General features: G+C 45.1%; 1 protein-coding gene across 2 annotated transcripts in view; it reads right to left on the minus strand.

Annotated features, from left to right (window-relative positions):
* The window catches only part of rdgC (retinal degeneration C), a 276602-nt gene that overhangs the window by 98571 nt on the left and 152452 nt on the right, over positions 1-25579 (minus strand). For both annotated transcript variants that reach the window (XM_037421306.2, XM_037421307.2), the window contains exon 2: positions 9727-9854. In XM_037421306.2, the coding sequence (XP_037277203.2) occupies positions 9727-9854 (128 nt within the window). The remainder of the gene's footprint in view (positions 1-9726; positions 9855-25579) is intronic.

A 25579-nucleotide genomic window follows, 5' to 3' on the forward strand; every position in this document is an offset into this window, starting at 1 on the left:
CACATCCACAAAGTGAATGATGGTGAGTGGGCGAAGCTCCGGGGGTTCGTTAACCTTTCTTTCTTTCTTTCTTTCTTTCTTTCTTTCTTTCTTTCTTTCTTTCTTTCTTTCTTTCTTTCTTTCTTTCTTTCTTTCTTTCTTTCTTTTTTTCTTTCTTTCTTTCTTTCTTTATTTCTTTCTTTCTTTCTTTCTTTATTTCTTTCTTTCTTTCTTTATTTCTTTCTTTCTTTCTTTATTTCTTTCTTTCTTTCTTTCTTTCTTCATTTATTTGTTTATTTATTTATTTGTTTCGTAAATAGGTATGCACACCATCACCTTGAGAGAGAGAGCGCGGTGCAAGCGCGTTTTGCAGCACTTGCAGCGTCGCAGCGAAAGAAGCAGCGTGCCACGAGCGCACCCGCTATCATCGATCTCCTCTTCTACCTACGATCGGCGCGATCGCAGCCGGCGTTTTTAGTACGTGAAAGCCAGGACAACGTGTACATCGCGGGGACAAGGCTCGACCCTAAGGTGCTTAGCCCCTAAAAGAACTTGCAGCAGAAACCGTTATAACGACGATTGGCAGTGATTGTGTATAGCATTGTCGTTGATGGAGTGTTTGTTAATCTACCCTCCTTATATTTAACGGCTATACTTGATGTTTCGCCTTCGGCGTTTCGGGAGCTGGCCCCAGCGCTTAAACGTGCAGACTTTAATGAAGAAAACTTTTCAGCCGTAAGAATTGTGAAAAAAATGAAAAGAAAAATAAAACATACACGTCAGGTGTCTTAACGCTCTCAGAGCAAGTAACAATTAGGCTAAGCAGAAGTTCTATAAGATACCCGTAAAATGAGCTCCGAAACCGGCGACTCGCTTCTCGATCACCGCGCTGGTTCTCCCCTTCAGATCTTCTTGTCTTCGCATGTCGATTCATCTACTGTGTGGAATCTGCATAATTTGTTTTCTTTACCATTTGCGCGTTCTTTCTCTTCAATTGACATGGGCTCATTCTGAAATTACTTCGAAAGAACAACCCAAACAAGGCAAAGACAGAGACCGTAAAGTGAAGGTTTGAAGTAATGGGAAATCGTCGAACAGGGAATGTTGCTAGAGCCAGCGTGTCCTCTGCTAGATCCGTCGGCTCCAGTGACATTAGCTTTTCTCATTTATCTCATCATTTAAAAAGAGTAACTAGTCTTTATCCTTTTGGTATCGTTGGTAGATTAATGCTCTTGAGCTGTGTTTTGCTGGTCAACCATTCATGATCTAAGAAATTCGTGAAAGCGAAAGAAACAATGCCATGACTTTTATCCAATTTTTTACAAAGGTAATACTTGGTGAAAAAGAAATAATGAGGCTTTTTCACTGGCAAAGAGCCCTCGAGAGCTGAGAGCTTTTTGGGTTCGGAACCACGGTCTCAAGACGTGCCTGTCAAGGCCAGGAAAATCCGGGATCAATGCTACTGCAGCCACTATATTTACTTCCATTTTTCAGGTAGCAGGTCGGTTTTTCTTCCAGATTCACCTCCCTCTTTTTTCTTTTTATCTATTTTTTCTTTATCTCTCTCTCTCTCTGTTCAGATTTCACATTAGCATCTCATTGCCCTCCGACAACAATGTTTTACGCGTTTTAAATTACACGCTTCATATTAAGCCCCTGCTGCCCTCGGAACTGTATCGAGCTTTGGAGTTTCATGGCAACACGGCACCAGTAGGGAAGCCGCACCTGGATGCGGTCGACAGAGCGCGACTGAACACGAACGCCTTTGCCGCCGCGCATCATGGCATTCCACTCCGCTGCGTGCTTCTTTACTTGTTCCGGAAGTGTTCTCCAGGGCAGCCAAATCGGCCACAGAGCACATCCTGGTCTTCAACGAAGTGTTACGAAATGTTAACTAAACGACTTCGGTAAATTACCACGCATCGTCGCTGAGGCACGCACATTGCTTTACCCCTCCTCTATTTGCAATTTAACGCATATACATCGTCTTCCGGAATTCCGAGTGGAACCAACTCCAAACGCACACAAGTTTTCCTCGAAAACACCTTCGATCGCGGACGTAAATGAGATCCGTGTACTTCGCATTCGTGAAGAGCGGGTGAACGCCCAGCTGTACTTTTTCTCACAGGTACGGCTCGCACTATGAGTTGTTTCTGGCAGGTGAGAATCCAGTGGCCGCTGCCGCAGCAGCAGGCGGCACAGACAGTTTTGTGTAGCCTCGTGGCGCGGGACACGAAGTTCGTGACGCGCGCACCGAAGCTGCCTTTTTGAGCGCACGCTCATTTTTGTAATACGAAGCATCTATCTATCTATCTATCTATCTATCTATCTATCTATCTATCTATCTATCTATCTATCTATCTATCTATCTATCTATCTATCTATCTATCTATCTATCTATCTATCTATCTATCTATCTATCTATCTATCTATCTATCTATCTATCTATCTATCTATCTATCTATCTATCTATCTATCTATCTATCTATCTATCTATCTATCTATCTATCTATCTATCTATCTATCTATCTATCTATCTATCTATCTATCTATCTATCTATCTATCTATCTATCTATCTATCTATCTATCTATCTATCTATCTATCTATCTATCTATCTATCTATCTATCTAGCCACCTACGTTTGGGTGCTCTCGCAGTCGCCTCTATACAGACAAAATTAATTGGCATTGGAGGGCAGGAGGGAAGATGAACGTGACTTTCTGATCGTGGCATGATTAATAATAACATGAAAATTCTGTATAGTGTACGTCCTGAAACACTTCAGTCACGTGACCCGTCTACCACGCATCGCGGTAAGTGCCACAGCTGATTCAAAGTTCATACCTACCAAGGAACGATGAAAACAAATTAGTAATTATACGCGAAAGTGACAAGAAAATCGGAAGCATTGACTTTACCAACTCAAAAACTAAAAATTAGGACCTTAGCCGGGATCATACCTACGCATCTTGTGGGGCCGTCAAGTAATTCACCGCAAATCCGCATGAGGTCTTGAAACTGTTTTAGAAAAAAAATCACTGGCAATTATGATACTGCATTATGCGAATTCTGAACGCGGCTGTCAAAGTCTTTATTTAACGATACGTTGAGGCGAACGCTTCTGCGTCGTTGGTGCGCACCTCTGTATTCTGGCATCGGTGGAGCTCGTTTGGGAGCAGTGGCAGGTGACGCACTCCCAACAATTGCAACAACCATTTTTCAGTAAAATCTGTCTGAGAGCATTTTGTATATAGGTACACAGTTTACATTCACAAGAGACCGCAATCGGTAGCGCGCTTGGCACGGACACTTTCCCGTATTCGATGTCATGTCATATCAACCACCGCAGACGTAGCGTCGTGCGACAGCTTCGCCAACCGGGAGACCATGGAAGGCAGTGGGTGGGCGCGTTCCACAACAGCCGACGCACGATGCCTTGCACAAGGGTGACGCCGCAGGCAGATGCCCCGAAACTTGTCATCTCGTCACTGTTACCACACCGCTGTCGTTCCCTCCTCTTCGCGCTCTCCTTCTTATCAGCGTCTTTCATCCTCCGCTGCGCACCGGGTTTGCTGTCTTTCGTTCTCGTTCACTCGACAGCTGTTACGACCACGCCGATTAACGCTGGGACAGGCGCCTAGAACTTGCGCTCTAAAAAATCATATGCAGACCTGATGTCGGTGCAACCTACACGGTTGTCGCAATGCTAGATTCGGTCAGCACCCTAAAGAACGACATGGGAGACACTAATACGATCTCCGGACGAAAGGCATCCAAGTGTATAGCCATTGCCTGGTCGGAAGAGCTCACCTCAGACAAGCGGCCAGCTCCAAACCAGTGAAATTAATTTTCAATGAAGTTGCATAACCATGGGTCACAAGATAATGAACATAAGATATATTACAGGCCCGTATTACAGTCGGCAGCACGCTTAACACGAACACTCCCTACTTTAACTGATGTCAGCCGTGAAGCGCAGAGTGCTGTTGCCGAGATATCACCTCGGTATACTTGGACAGTATTTCGGCATACATGGGTAGAATTTCGGCTATAGAACCCAAAGATAAGCGGCGCTATCGTAAATCAAACTCTTTCAGAACAGGTTGCAGTACATTTGTGTTAAGCGTGCTGACAGCTGTACTCTTATGAGACAGGCATCATGTAGTGTTACCTTCAATTGTGGTTCCACTGTCAGCTCCCCTTTCATGACAGTGTAATAAACATTGCATATGTACAGAAAGCTAGATTAAAAAAATATCGACCCCGGATGAATATGCTAACGAGTGCTGCCTATGATATGCATATCATTGCACCGTAGCGTGCCCTTCGTTTCGATACAACTGACGTCTGTGCCCTAACGTGAGTACTGACGTTACGTCATGCCGTAAATTGACCTTTAAACACCAGTGCAGTCTGCGTGCCTGGAAAGCTCGCGCTGTGCACACATGCAACTACACGATTCACAACAACAAAACAAAAATAAAAGACATCGGTACACGTCGTAAAACCCGGCCCGGCCGGCGGGCCATGCCGGGTTGGGTAAAGCATAGTCGGATCGGGCCCGGGCCGGGCCCATTAGCCTCGGGCTTGGGTCAGGCCCAGGCCTGAGTTAGGCCCGTATTATGCCCGGGTCTCACCCATATCAATATAATGGCGGATCTACGCAGTTTTGTTATGTTGTTTTGTGGCGTTTAATGTATCGAAGAGGCGCAGGTTATGTAAAATTTCATAGTTGATGGCTGCGGTTAGTTTAGACCACCATTAGCATGCACTGAAATCTGCAAGTGCTAGACGTCTAGAATTTCGCTCCATCGGTATGTTACGCGTAATTTCAAGAAACTCGTAATATGAGTTCTCACCATTTTGGTTGAGTGAAACACGGTCTGGCATACTGTAAGGAGTGGTTGAGCCTACATAAACCACTTTACGAGGACAGTATATATTGTAGTCATTCTTTGAAATGCGAAAATAAGATTCTGTGGTTAGCACTGCGTACATGAGACAGGCACCTACGACTCTAATTATATTTTATAATACCCTGCCATTATTTCGCAAAAGTGTTACGGGTGTAATTGACTGAAAGTATACAGAGCATACCATTGAAACGACGTGACACTGAGAGATGTTCCAAAACACCCACTAAAATATATCAGGCAGGTATCTTCACAATAAGTGAAGAGTGAACAGTGTCTCGTTCATGTTCGATGCATAACTGTCTGAAACGGGCCGGGCTTAAACATTTCGGGCCCGGGCCGGTACGGACCGTATTTAAAAAGAGCGGGCCGGGCTTGGGTTGGTCGGAGCATGAAGTTTTTGGGCCGGGCCCGGCTCGGGCCTGAAAAATAGGCCCGTCCAGTGTCCTACCTTGTATTGCTTGGCTTAAAGCAAAAAAAAAATGCAGCATAGACAGCTACTCACTGAGTGGTTCGCAAGAAGCTGATTCGCGCAATACATGTGATTTGTCAATATTTTATATTTTTTTTTCTTAGCCAATCGAGTTCGTTCGAATGGCATACTATCGTGCTTGTGAGCATGTGTTGATTTCCAGCGAGCCCAAAAAGATCTCCCACGAATACGCCAGATTCAGTCAGGCATTGACCTTTAAGGAAGGCATGGGCCCGAGCAACATCGTTTTGCGTGGAAGTTGTGCTGTTCGACTTCGCTTGTTGGTTTCCCTGTGGGACGCAAGATTGAAACGAAGCTTCAGTCCTGGGTTAGGCTTCGTCTATTTACACAGGGTGGTGTTTAATACAGAGTTCAGATATTAATAGAGTACCCAATCGAGGGTCTATCTCCTTCTCTCTCACACAACCAGGCGCACAAACATACACACTGGATGAGTTTGAAGCCGTAACGTTGGAAACACAACCAACCCCATTCACCATCAAATGGGGACACCGACATATCAGGTAGCATTTCAGATGGACAGAAAACTAACAGAGGAGGCATAGCGACACCAAGCACATACTATAGAAAAAGCGCTTTTGAGGTTTCATAACAAACATTCGTTTGCTTAACGAAGCTGAAGATAAGAGATCAAAGGAGATGCTGATTTTTTACTTTAATGGCCTCTTGATAAAGCAGGTTAAAAATGTGGCAAGAGAACCGGGAGGAAAAGAAAAAAAAAAGATATTGAAGATGCTCAAGCTCCCTTTATAATAATAATACCAGCGGTTCAACATCACAAAACCACCTTATGATTGCGGGAGACGCCGTAGTGATAGGCTCCAGAAAATCTCACAACTTGTAGTTCTTTAACGTGCACCTAAATTTAAGTAAACGGGTCTCGAACATTTTCGCTCCCGCCACCTTCGGTTCAGCAGTCGAGCGTTATAACCACTGGGCCACCGGGCCCACGAGCTCCTTCCCTTCCCCTAACTTAGAGCGTTGACTGCGAGTGTGTGCCATGCGATATTGCAGAACTGCGTCTTCAAACAGGGCCCGAAAGTTTGACCGATCGAGTTTGACTCGGAGTGAGCATCTCTACGCAATGTGTATATACCGCAGAAAATGGACGCAATCGTTATTCAAGAAAAAAATGGTGCTGTTTTCAGGAGAAATTATGGAATCGTTGCGTAGCAGCCACCACACGTTTGCTGCTTTGTGAGATATGGACCGAGAGGCAAGTATACACGAAAGGATGAAGCACATCAGTGTGCCACTCAACGTTGAAAATGATCCGTGAAATAGCACGCACTTATGGAGTACTGTGAAACTTTGTCAACGTAGCTTATGGCGAAAAAGAAACAACAACACGAGAGAAGGACAAGCGTCCGCCATCGGCCGACGAGTCGCCCACCGACGAAGTCGCTAGACCCCATGGTCACACTGGGCCAACGACGACGACGACTCGTTTTTTTTTTCTTTGGCGCCATAAGCTACGTTAAGAATGAACCAACTCGCCCAACAAGTCACTCTGCTGAACATTTGTCACTGCGTATAAAACGTTCTCTCCCTTTTTCTTTTTTCTGCTTTCTTTCTTCGGAGATGAGCATGTCGCGACCAGCCAAAACTTCTCAGGCTGCCACAGTCGTCAAACGTCATCGGCACACATGGCTTCTCCGGGAAGAGCTCTTCTAGTTTTCCTATTCTGATCAATGCAAAACCGTGACTCGCAAAATGGACAAAACATGTTCGGAGCGCTCGAGTGGATGCGCGTACTCGTGTCAAGATGCGGGTTTCGGTTTCGCCTAGTTCAACGTCCCTGTAGATGGGACGCTGCCGGCGTGATGAAGCTAGGAGGAAGCGAAGTGCGTGCATCCAGAGAGGCACCCCCTTCCCTCTCCCGCGCCTACGAATTACGTGCCGCGAGAAAAAAAACCGGTCACGACCACCGAGGATACCTAATAATCGGGCGCGTCAAACGACCTGGACAGCGTCGAGAATAAAGGCTTGACCTCCGATATCCACGCGTGGTACGTGTATACACAGCGCACGCTCGCTCAGGATTGCGTAGAAATCACTTTCAAAACTGCCGAGCAACGGCTCCGCCTGATTGGCTATGCGTAGCTACGTTAATGAGACTTGGGCGTAATCGTGGCGCGGTAATTAGGCCCACGTTGTAGACGAGTAAATTGTAGCCTACGCGTAACTTCGTAACCGGAAACACCACCTATACCGTCCGACAGAGAGCAGGGTGAGTGTAATGAGAAGCTGGACGCAGACATGGATAAGTATATACGCTCACTAGAAGCATCGGTATGATGCTACCCTCGAGCACTCTGGGTTGTCCTTAAGAGAGCTCGCGATTGCTGCTGCACCGCACAAGAAGGGACAAAGCGCGAACTACAGAAAGAGGCAATAAAGGAAGTCCGTGAAAGCTAACCAGGCTTTGCCCGGCTTTGTAATTAAGGTAACGAATAACGGGGAAGCGACAGAATACACGTGTACGTGGATCATTCAGAACCATCGTTCAGTGTACTGTATTAGGCCTCTATGCATCAATAACGAAAGAACCAGCTTGCGAGGTACTAGTTATAACACTAGCATGACAATGCAAAGTTCACGTTCAGCCATGTTGGGGCTCTAGCGTGGCTGTTTCTATGACTTCTGTTCAAGCAATCTACCCTACAATTGCCGCTATGCTTGTCTCGTGACGGTTACTTGGTTGTGCAGTCAGTGATAATTTTGTGAGAAAGCGCTACTTCATTAAAGGGTTTCATCCGTAACAGTCACACTTCCACGTTCTTTAGCTCCACAACCTCGCTATACTCATCGAAGTCTGCTACCTTCGAGTACTGCGATGGAGTTGGTGTGGCTTTCTGAGAGATCCAAACATGAAATCTTGGCTCCAAAATATCGTTTCTTCTGTGAACAGCCCGTCATTCATTCTAACCAAGGTATGCTGAAGAGTTTGGCGTTATTTATTGAAGTGGGGAATAGTGACAGAGGACGAGATCGACGGTCTTTTTACTCATCGATTTAGCACACATGAATCAGCCATGTCAGTGAGACGCCACATTGGTTAGAGAAAGCCAAGAGCCCACTACGACCCACAGCAGCGTTGCACCACGTAGCGAAAGGTTTCTTGGTAACCACGGCCGCAATTGTACCTCGAAGTTTAATAAGCAACGGCAGGAACTCAGTGGAGTATTGAAACGAAATCAACACGATAGCGCGCGCGAACTCAAGAGGTTTCCATGCAACCTGTAATCATGAAAAATATATAAGTGCCACCGCTCCATTGAACGTGTTAGTTTAATCCCACTTTACACATTTTTCTTTCAACACAGTAGGCACTGTCAATTTCATGTCAATTTTGTCATCATCATCAGCAGCAGAAGCATTGTTTTCATCAGCCTGACTACGCCCGCTGAAGGGCAAAGAGCTCCCTCCTGTAATGCTAGTCAACCCGGTTCTGTGCTTGCTGCTGCAGATCATGCATACGAATGGTCTTGCAGCAGCAAGCACAGGACCGGGTTGACTCCTTAATCTCATCTGTCCACTTAGGTTTCTTCTCCTTGCACGTTTGCCTTCTCTTGGAACACAGTCAGCAAACCTTAGGGTTTAGTGGTCACACTGCTCATGTTCACATATCTTGGTCACTTCACACGTTCGTGAAAGTTTGTTTGATAGATATAAGTACTAAACAAGTATCTCAGTTTACCGTGACGTAAAAATTGGCAGTCACGTAATGATTAAATAATTTTTATCTGTGAAGCAATGCACGTGTCTTTACATTATAGCCGAGCTGAGGCATTCTCAGATCAACGCATATTTTCTTTTCGGCCCCTAAATAAGCGATTTGACATGCACTTGACGTTTGAAAAAAATATTTCACCTCGCTCGTCACAGTATGCTTTACTTTTCTTAATAATTTCCTGTAACACCACATTACACTCGAATGAATGGCGTCGTAAATAAATATAAGATGAATAATAAAGCTGAGGGCACTGAAGGTCTTACCAGATAAACACCTTAAATGTCTGTTTCAAGTTCCTACAGAACTTCCACAGTTACGAAATTCCCGGACTTAATGCAGGGCGCCAGGCACCAGCTAAGGACCCAAAGCCGCGTCCTAGGGCTACAGCCGTAACAAGAGTTCCGATTACATGCGAGGATTACCCGCCCGTGCGTGGCTGACGCGAATTAATCTTTGCGTGACTCGGAAACGCACGAAGCACAACGCTCAAGCCGTCCTTCAACCGAGGCTCATCTTCTTGATTAAGTAAGGCGCGTGACAAACTTAAAACGCTCGTAAACAACAACAACACTAAAAGTGCAGCACAGGCAAGGAAAGACTTACCTTAATTTGATCCTGCTCCCCTGCGTACTCGAGGCTTTGAAAAATATTCCACGAGCAGCGCTTGCGAATCTCCTGCCGGGCCAGGTAGCGGCGGTACCAGCGTTGGATGAGCAGGGCAGCCTTGATCGCTGTCGAAAACAAAGATAAAAAAGTGCGTGAAATCAGAGACTGTACGTTTGTCATCAGCGTACGGCCACTCTTTCTAGAGCAGCCGGCTTAGCGACAACTATTTAGTCATGCAGCGTGATCAGTGAACGGGATATCTTTTTTTTTTTTTTTGCTCTAAACTTGGTGCGACATGGTGCGCCGTGGGGTGCGAGCGTGCCACCTTAAAGAAACACGAGCTCACCTAATCCATCTCCGTCTAAAGGATCAGCGAGGATTAACTTAAAGGTTCAAACAGTATTTCTCTCGACTTACTTAGGAGAGCGCGCTTTGACCACTCTGTAAATAGCATCCGGTGTTCAAGAAAGCACGTTGCCTTCCCTAAGGAACTGGATTTCTCGGCGACTTCTCAATGGATTATCCTCTCAGCAGAACCCATTGGTCAAGCTGTTTGATTTGGACTCTGTCTAAGAACGCACTCAGTCTGCCTTACATACAAGACCTTAAACGACCTAACATATGATAAAATATAGTTGAATTGAACATGTACAGTTGGAATACATTTTTAAATCTTCGGTTCGTTAATCTCATGCATCGTTATGTATATTTCAAGAGATTGGAGGAGTTCTAAATTACTATATCTGCTCACGAGGCAGCGTTTTCTCTAGTCCATATAACTACATTGTTTGGATAGCATTTCTAGAGAATTGAACTTTTTTAAGCACGTGGGAACAACTTCGTGGCCAGTGAAGTCCCCAATGATTCAAACAACAATGATTCGTCTTCTCTGGGCAGTGAGATAGTTTTTATTAGTATAGTGTTGGCCACTTAGTGTAAGCTTTTGGGAACAGCAGGGCAGCAGGCAAACATTTCATCGCTATTTAGTTTTAATACTCGTAAACGCCAATTTCACATTTCATAAACTGTTCCTTTCGCGTAAGCGTAAATTTTAGGTTTGTTATAATAAAAGGTTGCTGGCGGTCAGCGTTTTATTACCCAACAAACTTCTGCGCGATATGGCGGAAAGTGAGAAAACTAACGCCAACACTTTTTTTTTTAACCTTTAAAGCATATGTCTTGTCAAGCATACTTAATTTCCTTTCGTGCGTGACAGCTCACAGACTTGATTAATATTTTACTATAAGCAAGTTTCACAAGATATCATCAACCGCAGTGACTAATCTGACAATTCGACGCACGTAATGCACGTCGTTAGGACAGATTACGCATTTGTCCAGAAAAAGAAATACACACTGACGCCTTTGCTGTCTTGTAAGCTGCAGCTACCTTAGAAGTGTGGCAGTTTGGGCTAGTCGGTATGACATGACGATAGTTATAGCACGAGAACAGAACGACGACAAAGTGTCCTTCTTGTCTCTTTGTCGTCGTTCTGTTCTCGCGCTATAACTATCGTCCTGTAGCTACCATTGCAAGATGTAGTTTTTTGTGCTGCACTGATTTCGTGCGGGACATGAGCATTCCTGAAGTGCAAACGTCAGGATTGCAGCGAAGTAGTCCCGGAGTTTACATAACATAGGACGCAAATAATTACTTAGTTCTTCATGTGACCAGTATATAGCCGTCCATTTCCAAGGAATCGTCGAATAACACGATGCAACGTCTGTAGTTATTTCTACGCGCCAGGTTCACAGGGAGCTGATGCACGGCATTTCTATATCGACTAGGTTAGGATTAGGTTGTTGGTTGAGTTGAAACTATATTAATGGTACAGAGAAACATGAGACATGGCGACGCTTTTGGGACTATACATAGCACTTCAGGTAGGAACAAGTGACTGCCAACACAGTCCTGTTAACCAGGGTTACTCAAAACAGTAGTGCATAAGTAGCAACTAAGTAACTTTATGTCCTCCATTCCCCCACCTCTGTACAGGTTATCAAACCTGTTGTTCTACTCGGTTAATCTTCTTGTCTCTTTCTTTTGTTTGTTTCTCTCTCTCTCTCTGTCTTGTGCCTTGGCTACGCCTATGGTGGGTGTGATAGCGAGTTGATGGATGGCAGTGATCCGTTACGGATACTGAAAGGCATAAGTGAGTGCGTATAGGCTGCCGAGTCTTGCGTGAATCTGTTCTATTCAGCCTCATCCTAAGCCCCAACTTCCTGGAAATAATAGTTTCGAGGTCTGGGCTATGTGAATGCACCCGCAGTTTTTTTTTCCTCACCAGTATAGCGATTTATATACTACGCCTACCTTAACGTCTCGCTTTATCTCGAATGACCACGCATTTTCCTCGTCCGGCCACCTGTGGCCATGTGGGAGACTTACGGCTGTGGCCATTCATTTGCGCAATCTAACGGTCACGTTTTCCTCCGTGGCGAATAGTTTCGATAACTGCTAAAGAACGTCGTTACTTACGCCTATGCCTAACGCATTTGCGTGTTCGTTCAAAGGTCTTGTCTCGTGCGAGATCCAGCTGTTGCTGCTGCAGCGCAAGGAATACAGAAAGCGACGTTCATCTCAAAGACGTCGCGGGGATTCAATATGGTTCAATATTTGGTCGCAGCGTGGGTGGTATACCGCAAAGATATTACGCCCACGTGAGCAATTTACCTATTCGTTCGGGATAAAATACGGCAGTTATATCTCATCTACAGATACCTCTGGGGGTGGAGGATATACACCCTATAGCTTCTTGTCTGTATACAACAATATTATATTTGTGCGCTTTCTAAAATGTCATACTGGACAGAAAGACAGATAGAAGCAGCTAATGAGCACCAATGATGTGTCTCCATTCGTAGTCGTGACAGTTGCTGCAAACCGCCAGCGCGAAGCTTGAGAAATGACATAGGAAGTTCAGAAAAGGCGACAATATGAGTCATCGTGTCACTGACATCTACCGACCCACCTCGAACCCTCCTCGGCATGTTACTTCATTTTCGAATTTTGTCGCAATGATGCAACCTCGTGACGGTTGCCACCTGATAAGTCACTAAGCCTGTCAGTGCGCTCTTCACTATCGAAATAGGTAATCGAATTAACGCAGAAAAGCTGTCTAGAAATGCATTGTGCATAGTGTATGCGAGCACAAGTGAATTGTCGAGCGCACAGCGGTCTCTGAGCCTTTTTAAAAGTGAAAGGCGCATGCCTTCCTTGTTGCGTGAATGCTCGTGCGCTTGAGTCGTGCGTGTGTGCCTGCCACTGATCTACGTGCGTCTGCTGCTGCGTCTGGCAGCGCCTCTGCGGCAGTTACCTCTGTCCGTGTTGCGCCATTTCACAAAGGGCCTCCGAAAAGGGCGTGAACCTGCCGAGACAACAGAGAACATGTTTTTCGACCGTACTAGTTGCGGGCCCGGGTGTCCAAAGTTGCAGGTGTTATACAAAGGAGAAAAATACACTATATATTGGAACGTTAGATATGTGCGTCTGGTCGAAGGCATATCATGTTAGAGGCCGTTGATGTAAAATATGAGACACCCTAAGCCGGATGCCCTGTGTTCACCACTTTTTCGGATAGTGTTGCAGTTCGTGTACTCCTTTGCGCACAAGTTGACGACAGGCGAAATAATATCGACCCGTCATACTCAATAAAGCTGCACATGCGGAGGCGATCCGCTACCGGCGACGAAGAGAGTTTGCAGGCGTAAACAAAACACGAACACCAGCGTCTCGGGACATCCGGCTGCGACTTTTGTTTGCGAGTACCAACACGTGTATTGCATAGCGATCAATCGATGCTGTACACGGCACGCCATGAAACAATCGCGCCCATTCTAAAGAGCAACGAGCGAAGTTCTATTACAGAGATGCTAAGTTTGATACAAAGTTGTGCCTTCGTCTCCACGTACTCGTCTGGACTCCTATAGCGTCAAAATAACGTTGTAAAATTGGTTGCCATAGTGAGCATGCCTTTGATATGAATATCAAGCTGACTTGCATTCGGAACGTGTTTTCCGGCCATCGATTCAAATGAGGCAGCAGACTTAATTCGTGACGAATACAGATGTTGGATAAACGCCACTCGGCAAATAATTAGAGCTCGAGGTACTCGCAATGAAGTGTTGTCAAGTGCTATGCACTAAAAAAAATAGCTTAGCGCGACAGAGTGCTGCAAGCGAGCCATATATCATGTAGCGTGTTTAACAAAAGACTCGGAGAATCGCACACCCTGTGGGATGAAGATTGCCGAATCAGCATTCCGGTTCCCGCAGAAAAGCTTGGCGTACACTGGCGACGTCTTACCAGGACCTGATGTTTCGTACGTTGTGGCTGATTGGCAATTCATTCTGGCCACCATGGTTTTTTTTTCCTCGAGCACTATCTTCTCAAGGGAAATCTACAACGTGTTTTCGGGCACTTCTGAGACAGCTGAGCTCGGTCAAAATATTGTTTCTAGAAAACGATAACAATCATTCCGTTGCCGTGCGACAAAAAGGCAGAACCGAGGGGCCTTACGTAAACAGAGCACTTCTATTAAACTGAAGTGAGTTCCTTCTTTCTGTGGTTTTCTGGGTGTTCTCAGTGTTTTGAACGATATCCCATTCCACTTCTTTGACCACCCGGGAAAAAAAGAGAGGGGGGGGGGGGGCACTGACAATTCCTGGCTGAGAAAACACGACTGGTCCCGAGCTCTACCACGTTAGGTTAAGACAAACACTCTAAACCGACATCTACGAGTGCTGGTATTTTTATCCCACTTGTTATTCGTATTTATTTATTTTGTAGACCCGATTATGTTCGACTATAGCCGAAAATTGCAAGAACAATCAGTTTTGATTCGAAGAGGCCCGTACCGTGAATCCGTAAAAAAAACAATAACAACAAAAAACACTACCGTGCACTTTAATAGAAACTGCTGAGTTTTTTTTTTTATGCTACGCACGCGGCACCAAATCCGCGGAGCTTTGAGATTCGTAGGCTCATTTTGCCATTGGCGGACCACGCCTACGCTGAAGTAAACCGAGCTCCGGGATTGGCTGGAATTTGCTTCTACAAACAGCGATGGCGTAACAGCCTTTTGCGAGAAAGGGGGCTCCGGTTCTCTCCTTTTCTCTCATTCTGTCAACCACGCACGCGTGCATCCACGCAGCATAACCATATTTAGATAAGGTAAGTGCATAACTCGCTTAAGGTCACAAAAACGGTATGCAAGGTAAGCGATAAGAACAAAATTGGTTTGAGAAACCTAGCGTGGATATCTGTTTATGAACCATTTGTATGAAGACAATATTGATAGTCTTTTTACGCCGCAGGGGCCTGTTAGGAAGTATAGTTTTCCTGTTCCTAATATTTTGATCCACCCCCCCCCTCCCCCATGACTCTGTTTCCGCTTTCTTGCCCCCTTTTCTTTAGCATAGCAAACTAGATTTAGCATGGCAAACTAGAATTTTTTTGTGGTTGATCGCATTTCCCTAATTATTCTCTCTCTCTTTCTCTCTCTACTGAGAGAAAGAAATGGCTAAGGTAAATGAGAGATAAGAATAAGGGTGATCCATGTACACGGGATCAAGATACAAGGAGCAACCGTGGCACCGCATTTGGGCGCCAGTGTGTGAAATAAACGAATATGTAAATAAATAAATAAATAAATAAATAAATAAATAAATAAATAAATAAATAAATAAATAAATAAATAAATAAATAAACACAACCGTTATACTGTGTCACGGCACCAGATTCATAGTTGTGATTTCTGCTATAGCGGAAAACTGTAGTTCGGTAAACTCGATATGCATAGGAATCAGAGGACCGTATTCTGTCCCTGCATGCAGTCTCTGGATGCTCTCTGCGAACGCTTCGCAAACACGTCGCGGCCCAACGAGTCTCCACAGTTGGACGGCGTCGCGACGGTATGCCGGCCACGAGCGTCCGAATCCCGTGAACTATGTGTACATTGCGAATCCGCCAAACACAAACACAACTGCATACTTGTGCGAACACGACGAACCACTACGCAGGAGCGCGGTAGAACCATGTTCGGGGGTCCGTTATGCGAGGCAAAGTTTTTACCGCCTTCGCCGGTATCTCGTCTCTACGGTTCGGCGTCAACGAAATTTTATTTTCCGCATCAAGCTTCCATGCAAAAGGTCTCGCTGTTCCTCCTCGCGATATTGACAGAACGGGAAGAGACGAGGGGCAGCGGCGTTGCGGTTGCATGCTCAGACTACGAGCTTTTTATTTTTTTTTTCAATTTTGTCTCGTTACCTTTTCCGCTTGGTCATGTATTTCCTCTATCGCATTTAATTTTTAAACTTCTGCCTTTCTTCGTTTCTTCCTTTGTAATTAACTATTGGTTCTTCCTTTCTTTTGAGCTTCTGTTTTTTCTTTAATTTCCCTCATTCTTTTTGCGCGCATCCTTACATTTTTGAGTTCTTCGATTCCCTCTCTTCATTGCATCCTTTCACGTTCTACAGTTCTGTTCTGTTATAACTGTATTTCTGTGGAGAGGTTGGCGTTTATACCCTCTCGGCTGCTAAATTTCCATAAGTTCCGCAGCGAAAAAAGAACAACAAACGACTGCTCGAAATTAAAAATGAACAAGTAAAAAAAACATATAGCAAGCTCATGGGAATAGAATAGAATGGCTATGAACAGTTCTTTTTGCAATGGTTACTTTTTTTTCTCTTTCGTAATTTTCTCTCCTTCATCGACTCCTACGTTCATCGTCCTCTCCCATGCCCGAACCTTCCCTTCTTTCATTTATTTTTATATTTATTTCCGCGCGAAAACTTCGAGAGGCCAGCGCTAGTACACTCACGTAAATCTCGGATCTACTCCATCTTCCCTACCTTATATAGGTAAACACAACGCCACTGCCGACGGTGCGCCTTGCCTGCCTCTGTATCCCCGGCGTGAAATCTTCCAGGCCTTTTTCGGTATTGTGTATGCAGCTTCCTGGCAGAATAACACGGCGTGATGGAAGCGTTTCTACCAACTCGTGTATAAGACACGAGTTACACGGAGTTTCGTCCGCTGTAATGTCCAACTTCGCGTTTTTTTTAGTATTTCAGTGTCCCTCCACGTGAAAGGATCTGCCGCTTCGTCTATTTTCTGGCTGCTACCGCGATGCACGTTCCATATAACTGTACACCTTATTATACACTGTTTAAAAGCGTTATTCATCATGCGCGTGAGCAGAGAAAAGGTGTTGCATTTTCAACCCCGTCATTTTGCTTTAGTAGAGGCTGGTCCACACTTCTTCTCAATCCCTTTTTCATGTTTTTCATTCTATTTGTTCTCTTCTTCATTGTTTCACAAAGAAACGAAGCTCCCATGGTACGAACATCGATGGCTCAGTGATATCGATGAAGTATGACTCTTGACGAATCGGAGTCAAATGGCCCTTGTGTGATTCGGCTTCGGTTGTCACTTGGAACTCACAGGGTGCCGGATATGAAAGAACAAAAAATTCAACCGGCTTCATTTTACGAGCACTGTCGAAACAGCGACGATTATGCCCGCGTACTTAATCGGGCTACGTCGTCCTTCTATATATATATATTTTTTTCGACTCTTCCATTCATTGGCGCTACGGCATCTATTGCACAAGCATCGTAGTTGGCTCGGCGACGACATGCCCCTTCTCGCGTCAACTGTCACTCGCGCTAACGTCGGAGTCTTCTTTATTGGGGAATGAGAAATATTCGCCATCTTGAAGCGCAGTTACTACTGCAAGCTCAGCAGCTGTAGTGGTAATTCTTGAGCAATCCGCCACGATAAAGTTCAGGACATCGCATCTGACATCATCCATGGCTGCAGAAGTCGCCGTCATTCATGCCGCTCTGGAGTTCCCAGTTGAAGAACTGCAGCAGACATGGTCAATTTTCTCCGACTCCAAAGCAGCCCTCAAGGGCATTGCCTCACCATATCGTCGTGGACCAAATAAACAGCTAGTCACTGAAACAAGACTGCTTTATCACCGGGCTATGGAGAAACAACATGACATAGCGTATCAATGGATACCAGGCCACTGCAGCATTGATGGAAACGACTGTGCAGATGAAGCCGCCCGATATGCTCATGATGATGCCCCTAGTGACTCTATACCATTATCAAGAACGTACGCCGCTACAAGGCTTCAATCACTTGCACGAGAACTGACACTCGCTCAGCGGAATTCACCGCTCTGTCTGTGGTGTGGACCTCAACGGTGTGAGGTCCACACCACAGACAGAGCTGTAGGTGTGGACCTCACCAGAGCTGAAGAAACGCTCTTGTGCCGTCTGTGGCTCGGGGTGACCTTTACGAATGCTTATCAATTTCAAATCGGAATGGCCAGCGGCGCGACATGCGACAACTGTGGCTGCACAGAGACAATTGGCCATCTTCTCTTCGAGTGCCCTCGCTTCAGTGCGCCAACAAAAAAAATGTTCCGAAAGTTCTAGATGGACTTGACAATCGCCAATTGCCGGAAGAAAGGGTCTCACTGGCCAAGACCATCCTCGGCACGCAAGGCATAGAGAGCGTTGTGGCGCTTCGTGCGGGAAAATGGTTTCAAAGACAGACTATAAGCAGTGTCATCGATTGTATTGATGTCTTTTTTTTTCTTTAACATCTCTTTTCTATCATTGTTTATTCCCCTTACCCCCTTCCTCAGCTCAGGGTAGCCAGCTGGTCTGAGAGCTGGCTAACCTTCCTGTACTTCCTCCTCTTCAATGAATGCGCAAACTCCTGAACACTGGTGGCGATGCGCTATTTTACACTCCACTGCACCTCGCCGTCACGCCATCTTGGCGCGTTTCTTTAAAGTTCGCCCCTCACCTCTCACAGCACGTCCATGCCTCTCACAGCGCACGCAGCCCCACTTCCCCTTCCTACTGAGGCTCACTGTCGCCACATTAAGCGTTACGACAACGCCAGACGTGACAACTTCGGCTCTGAACAGCTTTGCCATTAAAAAAGAAAATAAAACAAAATAGACCGATAGGAAACGAAGAATCGCGAGGGCCGCATAATGAGCTTGTTAAAAATGTTTATTCCATCGTAAAAAGAACAAACCATATACTTGGCGAGCGGCTGTGCTAAGACTCGGAAAACAACGACCATTTGGTATCATACTTCACGTATGATTTGAATTTATATTCGACGCAACAGCGCTCTGCGGCCAGGATTCAGGGCGGAACTTTCGAAACATTGAAGATTTACAAACGGGAGAAACAAGGTATCAGTTATGTCACTACATAGCATCGCCTACATCTCAAGTTGTCATCCGCCCAGCAGATTGTGATCAGCATACTTCATAAAGGAGGGAGGGCGTATATGGGCATATCAACTACATAGCTCGTGTACTCTTTTTTAACAGCATATCAATTTAATAAATGGAACAAGTACGTGATAAAGTGGCCTGTAGGATGATTTTCAGATTGGAGCGATGTCATTGCTGCAGTCTCCCGCAATCAAGTTTTGGATCATTTGAAATACTTTTTTCTTGTTTGTAGCGTTCCCATGTTTTTCGAATACAATATCGTTTCTTTGTTTAGTTGTTAGCGTGCATATATTTTTACTTGCATATTTTTGTTATCGCAATAGAATTGCGATACTTTGGTGTGTTGTGTTTATTACTGTAAATTTCTACAGCATGCATATCTGCCGTCTGCTGCTGACGTTTGAATTGGGCTGACGGGCCTGTCAAGCTGCTTGTATGCAGCTTTTGTCGTCAGCCTTTCAATGTATTCACGATAAATAAAGAATACCTCACCTCAAAAAAAGTATTGCTAGATCGTCGTTGGCGGGTGTAATAGCCTAATTAAATTGTGACTCGTCTTCTTACGTTAAGCATCTGAGAACAATTGGGTATAGTGTAATGTCTCATGAAAGAGTATGCCACCAAAATATATTTTAATTTTTTTTTTCAACGCTGAAACATAAGCGCCCAGTATACCACCAAAACTTTCTTGAAGCCCTCGTTGTAGAAAGACGAGCTATAACTTAATTACTGCACCAGCGAACGACGATCTGTAAAGTTCATTTGAATTCGAGGTGGGCGGCAGCCGTACCGAATAGAGTCAGCTGCTCCATGATACAGGGCACGATCGCGTTTCGGGACTGAACAGTTCGCAAGTTAAATACACGAGAAAGAAACACACAAATTTCATGTATAGATGGTTTTGTTTTGGTCGAAAATCATTCTATTTCGTTTTAAGAGGGGTCTTTTCTGACATTTCGCATATTTTCAGGGTAACTCACTAGCATGCGTTCGATGGCAACAAGTTCCCGAAGTCAGACGCTCCCATGATGCCTCCCTGCAATGTGTGCGTGCTTGCGAGCACGTGAGCGTGTGTTTGTGTACATAACGGTGTCATCTGCTTCGGAGCCCTAGGCAGATCCTCGAGCGCGGTTAGAATTAGAACGTGCCCGCAATCGTCAACGAGCTGCCTCGGATGCACTGACAGCAGCCACTGTCGCGATCCCCGCTTTGTGCTTTGCTGTCTACGTGACCGCAGGAAAGGGGTTTTCGAGTGAGAGGAGCTCGAAATGCTAAAATGCACTGGAGCGCGTAATACGCGCCGCTGTCGTGGCAGGCTTTTTCGAGAAACGCGAAAGTTGCGAGCGCCCATCGATTATGGGAACGCTTTGATCTCTCATATGGAACGAGAACTGCAAGGAACAAGTCTGCTTCCAGAGTCCCGCAACGCAGTACAACCGTGATATGCGTCCCTCCCCCCCTTCTCCAGTTTTCCCCCTCTTATATTGAAATGAACGATACGTTCGACGATGTTGAGACGATGATGGCTGCTTGGTTAAAAAGCACTGAAACCGATAGGTAATAGAACCATAAATTTTGTGCTGATTCACTGATCTAGCCGAGGCAAAATAAAGCTGTTGAGAACACTCAGACGCGTTCCTTTTTTATTCATTTTTTTTTCTCGCAAGACCACATAGTATGAATGTTGAAAATGTGGCATGATTAAACAGGTGTAAATATTGGTTGACAGGTATGGCGAGTGCCTGCTGATCGACCAAGCATATAGTTGGACAGCGTGCGACTGGACTTTGCAAAAACAAAGAAAAAGAAATAAACATTTCGCAGACATTTCACGTGCGCTTCAAATGCGAAGCTATACCGGTAATGCAAACGTATGCGATGCGCCGAAGGAAAGGTGTAACGATCAGCACGAATCCCTAGCCAGCGTTTCTTAAGATATGGAAATATATAGCCCGTACCCCGCTGGTCTAGGACGATTTTTTAAGGTCGAGAATCGGGCAGACAGTGTGCAAGCCTATAAAGAAGACGCCTTGCCAATTTTTTTACTCGAGTCGTTTGCCGTGTCTATGAAAAGATGTCAGAATGGTTAAGTGGCAGTTCTTTACGTGGGCCGTATCACTTGGGCGGAAAGGTGTAGTCTCAGGTGGACGAGCGAATTTTCTCTTTTTTTATGGTGAAGCAGAGGTGCATCAGTAGTTTCGATTTTATCAGGATGTGATATTAAAACACTTTTTATTAACTTTGTTTTCGTAGGATGGTAGACCCGAACACTAGGCTCTTCCACACACCAGCGACCAAGTCAGACATCTCGTGCATACAGCTTTGCATTAGTATCTTCCTTCTAATCACTTGCTTACACCCGGTGAAAGGTAATAGACTAGACGCTCGCCTGGTCAACCATCCTGACTTTTCCCTTCCCATTGTCTCTCTCTATCTCTTCATGGCCATTTTGGAATTCTGACCTCACAGGCCATCGCAGTTGAGGGTCACGATTTTAACACTCGCAGTTTTCAACACAATATGTACTACATATTGCATACGCACATATTCAGAATGAAATCGAGTTCACACAAGTGCGCACTTGTGGAAAATCGGCTCCAGTCTCTATTGATATTCGATGTGATAGACAACTGATATCGCGTAGTCAGTAAATGTGAGCAGCAATAGTAGTTGTATTTGATGATATGCCAACTGCGTTTCTTTATCTCTCTCTACGGCCCATTATACAGGCCACTAAACGAACATTTCAAGTTCAAAATGTATCGCTTGGTTAGTTGGTTAAATACAGAAGTAAAAGGAGCCGAAGGACCCAAGAAACAAAAGAGGGACACGGAGACAAACACAAGACGCGACCCACCTTTGTTCAATTGTTCATTCAAAGTATGCAGCTAGCGCGGTGTCTTAGCAGTCAGTCTGCTAAGTATAAAATATGCGTAAATTGGCTCGCTACACGGAATGAAGCGCACTCCTCACCATCCGAGGAAGTCGCGAAGCTGCTCAACACTTGATGTTTACCCATACAAAATGGTCTGGAAAAAAAGATGAAGGGAAATGCATAAAACCCAGCCAGAGCAGACAGTAAGTCGAGTGTATAGGTGGCTCTCTGCTATATATATTTCTTCCATGCGGTTCCTCAGTTCACCCATAACAAGGACACGTAACATAAACGAAGTCGCTTTGAGATGCGTTAACGAACCTAAAACACGAACAAATGTCTGAATATCGATGCGATGCAAAAAAAAATAAATAAAAAACGCCCACGCTCTCATTTTGGCCGCAAGACAATCATATAGTAGGGTCCCGTCAATGAGGCGTCGTTCGCGAGTACGGACGGGTGCTGCTTTACAATGCTTGGGTAGCGGCTCACGTACTTTAGCCGTGTATATTTCCACATGCGAGAACACCTTCATTGTTGCCTTTATACATGTACACACAGATTGATGACAAGACTGCGCGCTTATATTTGAGCGCGGAGACGGCGATGGAGCGCACGCGATGCAGTTGTACTCAGTACTGTGAATATTCCAGGTACACTTCGGCTCTCGTAGAAATTGCCGGTTCGCGACTGTTATCAGTATGCCCCGGAAATGACGAAATTGAGTTCGCGTTCAGGCTTCTTACTTGATTACGTATTACTCGCTCGTTCTATCCGACATACAGTATTGAGGCATCGCTTGCTTCCTGTGTTGTTTGATGCTCACAATGTATAATTCTAATGACTCTCTCACTTTTTTTAGACATACAAACACGGAAGGTTGGGCGAGTTTGTAATTAACTTTCAAAGAAACTTTCAAAGGAAAACATCATTGGATCGTGGCCATCCTCATGGGAGGCTTGCAACGCGACGTGAGGATTGTTACTGTTCGTAAAATGAAATGGCACCATTGATGAAACGCAGGCGTAATGGACTACCACAATTCCCCTGCACGTGTAGCACCGCCCTTACTTTCGTTTCTTTCTTGCAGTCGCTTGATTCCCTTGCCTCTGTGCAGGTTATGAAACAGGACAAACGTCTTGCTGACGTCCCGGACTTCATTCCCTTCACTTTCCTTCTGCTTTTATGACAATAGCCGTTTGTGCAACATGTAACACCGATTCTGGATGTTTCCGAGTGCACTGGAGGAGCGCGTCATTTCTGCGTGACAACAAATGCCTGTATTCGTGAAAATACCACACGCTAGAATCGTTCGTAAGATAAACTTTTGAGTAATCCTGATGCATGACGTATAATATATTGGCAAAGGCGGAAAACCAATGACAAACAGTTGTCGCAAACAAAACATGCTCGTGAACATGCATTCATAAGTGTAGCTGCACATAAATAATAATAATAATAATAATAATAATAATAATAATAATAATAATAATAATAATAATAATAATAATAATAATAATAATAATAATAATAGTACGGGGGCTTTACTTCCCAAAACCACAACATGATTATGAGAGAAAAACCATAGTGGAGGGCTCCGTAAATTTTGACAATCTCCGGGTGTTCTTTAGCGTGCACTGTCATCGCACAGTACGCGGGCCCCTTCGCCGCAATCGAAATGTGACCGCCGCAGCTGGAATCGAACCCACAACCTTCGGGTCAGAATTCCGAGCCACATAACCACTGATTCACCGAGGCAGACTGTAAGATGGTTCGCGACTTCCTCAGTATTTAGGAGTCAAGTGCAAAGCCAGAGCATGAAGTTACGCCGGAGCTCTTGAGATATTTGAGTGCTTGGGCTCAAATGTTAAGCCTCTGTGAAATTGAAGACTGTTTTCATAGTTGTTCCCTCAATTTCACAGAACGCAAAAAGAAAGGTATCGGCATTGAGAAGCTGCTCCCAATGAAATGAAAATTAACAAAAAAAAATCAGCTCCCGTGAGCCTCGAATGAGAAGGAAAATAAATTTCGTAAGCAGAGCTAAAATAAGTTGCGAACTCACTTTTATACAGAAGTGTTTATGAGATATTTTGAGTATATGCATGCATGTCAATAATTCAATGCCCTTATGACTTGACAAAAAGCTCCTCTTTCTCGCACAGTCCTCTGCACGAAACACAAATTTGCAGTTTTCATGATTGATTTACACCAGTACACAATTCCAAATAATCTTAAGCGTACTTGAACTTAGGCGCCATCCACCGATTCATTGAAATTTTTTTTTGGTATATGAAACATTTGAAACGACTTTTTTTGGGTCAGCACGTGGCAGCGCTTAAAATTTGCAGCAAAAGCGAGAAGCCGTAAAGCACAGATACACTACTGCCGAGAGAAAAAAGTAATGAGTAAGATAACGAGGCCACGCTCTAACTGAAGAAAAAAAAAGTGAAGACGTCGTCATTATCTTCACGCTTGAATTATGCACAATGCACCGCGCAACGTTTTGAGCCTTTATTATTTGGATATCATTTCTTCTCAAAGTTCTTCATCGTCTTTTGCTATGCAGTGACGTGTGAATGCTCGTATCGAGCGCGCAATACGTGCGTATATAGCTTCTACTGCAGCGCCATGAACACGTGTGCGCGTATACGCGTGCGAGTATACGTGTGCGTGCGCACGCGCGCACATGTGTGTATGTGTGTGTGTGCGTGTGCGCTGGGGTGTAACGGTTAACGTGTTGGGTGTTTAACGGTTTGCGATTAGCATTCGCATGCGTAGCGGTGGTGACATCAAGCATGCCATGATTTGTGCGGGTCACTGGGTGGCGCCATTTGCAAATTATTACAAAAAATACCTGGCCCAGAGATTTTCTACTGACAACTTCGGAGTCCACTGACCACCAGTTTCGATTGTGGCGATCTCTACTGGGGGCGGTGTTCGGGACTTTAAAAAGGCCCATTATGAGAGACGCCGTAGTGGAAGGCTCCGGAAAATTTCGACCAGCTGGGGTTCCTCGACGTGCACCTAAATTTAAGCACACAGTCTTCAGACATTTTCGCCCCCACCAAAAATGCCGTCGCCGCGACCGAGGTTCGATCCCGCAATCTGCGGGTCAGCTATCGAGCACAACAGCCATTACACAGCACTGTGGTGGGTATAATGTGTGTGCTCGTGCGTGCGTTCGCAGTCAGTCAAAATTTGTGGGGTTCTGGGTGGCAGTTGGCCCAGAACCCTTCAGAGAAGAAGCCGTAGACGCTTATAACACACGTCTTATTTCGTGGAAGCCTCTGCCACGACTGCCCGTGAGCGGCTGCTGAGTGCGAGGCTGCGAGCGTGTCCAAGTCCGTCTTCCTATTCGTCTGCTATCAACACGCTCGCGGCCGCCGCTCCCCATATAGTTTAGGATCTAGACCGACGAGACACAAGAACAAGTTGAATATTTCCGCTTGTTCGGCAGGCAGCCTTGAACTTAGATTCCTGCATTTTTTTATGGAGGCGAAAAACAACAGGTGGTCGAAATTTCCGCCGCCCTTCGTTACGGCGTCTCTCATAACCGTATGGTTGTTTTGGGACGTTAAACCCCGCTTTCCAATCGAAGTTTGGTTCCTGGCCTGTTCCAAAATGTGCTCACAACATGCACTGTGTATCTAGACCGGATACAGTCAGAAATCGCTGAGAAATGTAAAGTTTTGTCAGTCCTAGCCATC

Source organism: Rhipicephalus microplus, chromosome 2, assembly GCF_043290135.1.
Source record: "Rhipicephalus microplus isolate Deutch F79 chromosome 2, USDA_Rmic, whole genome shotgun sequence".
Classification (NCBI taxonomy): Eukaryota; Metazoa; Arthropoda; class Arachnida; order Ixodida; family Ixodidae; genus Rhipicephalus; species Rhipicephalus microplus.